The sequence below is a fragment of the Octopus bimaculoides genome, chromosome 14 (assembly GCF_001194135.2).
Source record: "Octopus bimaculoides isolate UCB-OBI-ISO-001 chromosome 14, ASM119413v2, whole genome shotgun sequence".
In the NCBI taxonomy this organism is placed as follows: Eukaryota; Metazoa; Mollusca; class Cephalopoda; order Octopoda; family Octopodidae; genus Octopus; species Octopus bimaculoides.
Genome location: NC_068994.1, coordinates 17,589,126 through 17,592,244, shown reverse-complemented (window position 1 = coordinate 17,592,244; position 3,119 = coordinate 17,589,126). Strand labels below are relative to the sequence as shown.

The 3,119-nt window shown below is 33.2% G+C and overlaps 1 protein-coding gene across 2 annotated transcripts in view; it reads right to left on the bottom strand.

Moving 5' to 3' along the window:
• The window catches only part of LOC106880659 (protein regulator of cytokinesis 1), a 40,074-nt gene extending 38,590 nt beyond the window's left edge, over positions 1–1,484 (bottom strand). Inside the window, exon 1 of one of the 2 annotated variants that reach the window (XM_014930704.2) lies at positions 1,337–1,484. In XM_014930704.2, the coding sequence (XP_014786190.1) occupies positions 1,337–1,398 (62 nt within the window). In that variant the 5' untranslated portion in view covers positions 1,399–1,484. The remainder of the gene's footprint in view (positions 1–1,336) is intronic. The other variant, XM_014930705.1, reaches the window with a different exon arrangement.
• Between the last annotated feature and the right edge of the window lie 1,635 nt (positions 1,485–3,119).

Below are 3,119 nucleotides of genomic sequence, written 5' to 3'. Positions count from 1 at the left end.
GGGGGGGGGGGGAGGAGGTAACTTGACCGTTACTATTTGTTGAGGGAAATTTAGTTTTTTATTTGTAACCGGTCGACCTGGGGTTTTTCTTTTGTGGGCGTAAAACGAAAGTGTAAAAAGCCAAAGAAAAGAATACCGTATATGTGAAAAGCGAAAATGTCAGGTGTCAATATGAAAAGAAAAGCTAATCAGTTAAATGAGATATGGTATCAGATTAAAGATTATGCATCGAAACAAGTTGTGGTCATTTGAAACTAGTTCAAAACTACGCTACACACAAGGTGGAAATAAAGAATACATACACCACTCGTTTTCGGCGTCACAAAAACCCTAACCTTAACTTTAAACACTGAGTGTGTGTATTCTTTACTTGTTTTATTTCTTTTGCGATATTTTTCTAAACCATTCCTAAGTGTACTTATGTACTCGGGCCTTGAATTTTGTTAAAACGTTTAATGTCTACCAATTTAGTAAACCAAGAGAATGTAGTCGTTTGATTTAACCACAAATTAATACTGATTATTATATGAACTAACAAGGGAATAATAACAGCCATATTTCCTTCCAACACATTGTAGTTAGAGGTTGATATAATTTTTATTTATTTTTAACATCAAAGTTAAACTAGATCAGTGGTTCTCAACCCGGAGGGTCCATATATCTTTTTCGGGGGTGTAAAGGGGTTTCAACATAAAATAGGGTACCCACACAAGTTTTTTAAGGGCCCCTGAAAACTTTTTTTACTTTAGATGTAAGTAATGGTAGGTTTCTTTCTCTAACATTTTACATAGTTCAACCTAAGTGTAAAAGGGCATATATATTTGAAAGGAGTTTCTATAAACGTTTAATGGCTATGTGGGTCCGCCAAAATAAAATAGTAACCAAAGGGATCCATAAGTAAAAAATATTCCAGCCCTTGAACTATATATGTATAAAATAGTGGAGCTCCAAGTCAATAGACTGCACCACTTAACGGTTTGAAAACAAAAAATCGTTATTATTGAACTCCAGAGGTATATCTAATTAAATCAGTTCAAATTATTCACTATATAGTCAATGAGAGAAGTGTGACCAAATATATATAAATAACAAAAATAAAGTAATCTGAGAAAGAGTTAAAATACTATCTAGTATACAAATAGATACAAACACATTTTTACAAATATATATTTGAAGCGCGTGAATATTGTGTAAGCGAAAAGAAAAAAACATCAGTAATTTTGGTATTGTTTCTCTTTACATTTGACAAGAAAGCAGAGATACATAAATTTTTACAGTTCGATGTTTATATCATTCTATATAAAAATTAAAAAAGAGAGAAATTTGACGAACTTACGCGGACATATTTTCGTTTATATTCGCAATTTTAAATTTGGTGCCAGTTAACGTCGTCGCCATCCATTCAACTAATAGGTAATAGAGTCACGTGACGCTCAACAAGCTTTACAATTGGTCAGTTTGAATTTGAGGAGCTGGAAGTAAATAGTGTGAAAGGGGAGTTAAGCTAGAGCCGGCTTTTAGCTGTATTATGGGTCAAGAAACATTAATTGTTATGTAAAGAAGGCAATGTAATAACGTTGTCTCTTTCTCTCTCTCTTTTTCGAATTTGCCGCTTCGTCATCCAATTGGTTGGATCTGTGCACATTATCTATTCTTAACAGATGACACAATAATATATTAACTTGTTGCAGCTAACTTATCTGAGTCATCAGATGGGCAAATAAAAAGGTAATAATAATAAAGAAAAACATTAGAAATGTAAAAAGATAAAAAATGATAGTCATTGCAGCATTTCAAATTAAAACATTTCAGTACGGCATAACTACAGGGTTTTACCCCCCAGACTTTGAGAGGTCATAACTTTACATAGTTAATACTATATGCGTAGAAAATTTCATTTAAAAAAATTCATTTTTCTGAAAGTTATGACCTCCCAAAGTCTGGGGGGTAAAACCCTGTAGTTATGCCTCAGAATAGACGAAAGAACTTATTTTTCATAGTATTTATTTTACCTCTTAAATAAAAACTTGTTTGAAGTTGTTTTCGTACTTTGTAACAATGCATGTAAGATTTTTCTTTTTTTAATTTGATTAACGAAGTTTTTTCTTTTCCAAAATATCTATTACTGACATCGTTTTTCGACTGGAAATAAGAGGTAGTGATGTACGTGCCTTTGCCAAATGCATTGTAACTAATAATAATTAAGGCGGCGAGCATACAGAATCGTTAGAGCAACAGGTAAAATGCTCGGTGACATTTTTTTTTACAAGCTTTTTTTTTTTTTTGTACATTCTGTGTTCAATCTTTGCCGAGGTCATTCTGTCTTTCAATCTCGATTGGTACTTTCTTTTATCGACTTCGAAAGGATGAAAGGCAAAGTCGACCTCGGTGGAATTTGAACTCAGAACGTTAAGACGTTTCTAGCGTGCTAACGATTCCGCCAGCTCGTCACCTAATTCGAACTCATGTTAATGATAATTTCTTGCAGACAGGTTTTCAAGCTAAGTGAAAAGGCTATAGTTTTGACAGGTGCAAATCTCGTTGATACTTACTTTATCATTATATGTAAACATAATCAGGAACATCTATATAACTTTCCCCACCGCCCATGATATTCTTAACGAGTAATGTGCATTAGCTGTTTTAGAATACTCGTTTTCGATGTGATAATCTTGGCCTAACCGACTTTTGTTGTGATTGCGATTGCGATGTCAACTTTTAAAATTAGACTCGGTATATTAACAGGAAAGATGGAATTTTGTTTATACACCAAGTCAGATTTATATTATATTACATTATATATATATTACGGAGATGCACTTGCATAGCAAGTGACCTGATCTGAGATCGTGTGCTGGAACGAAAACAATTGCAGCGTGGAAGGTGTTTATAAGCCATTTAAAGTAACACACAAACACCGTTAGATTCACTTCAACATTTAAATTTAATTTGTCAAAATATTTTCGTCGCTTTGACAGAATTTTGTCAGTGAACAGGTCGCGGTCTCAAAGCGACGAAAATATTTTGACAAATTAAATTTAAATGTTGAAGTGAATCTGACGGATTTTGTGTGTTATTTTAAATGGCTTATAAACACCTTCCACGCTGCAATTATATAT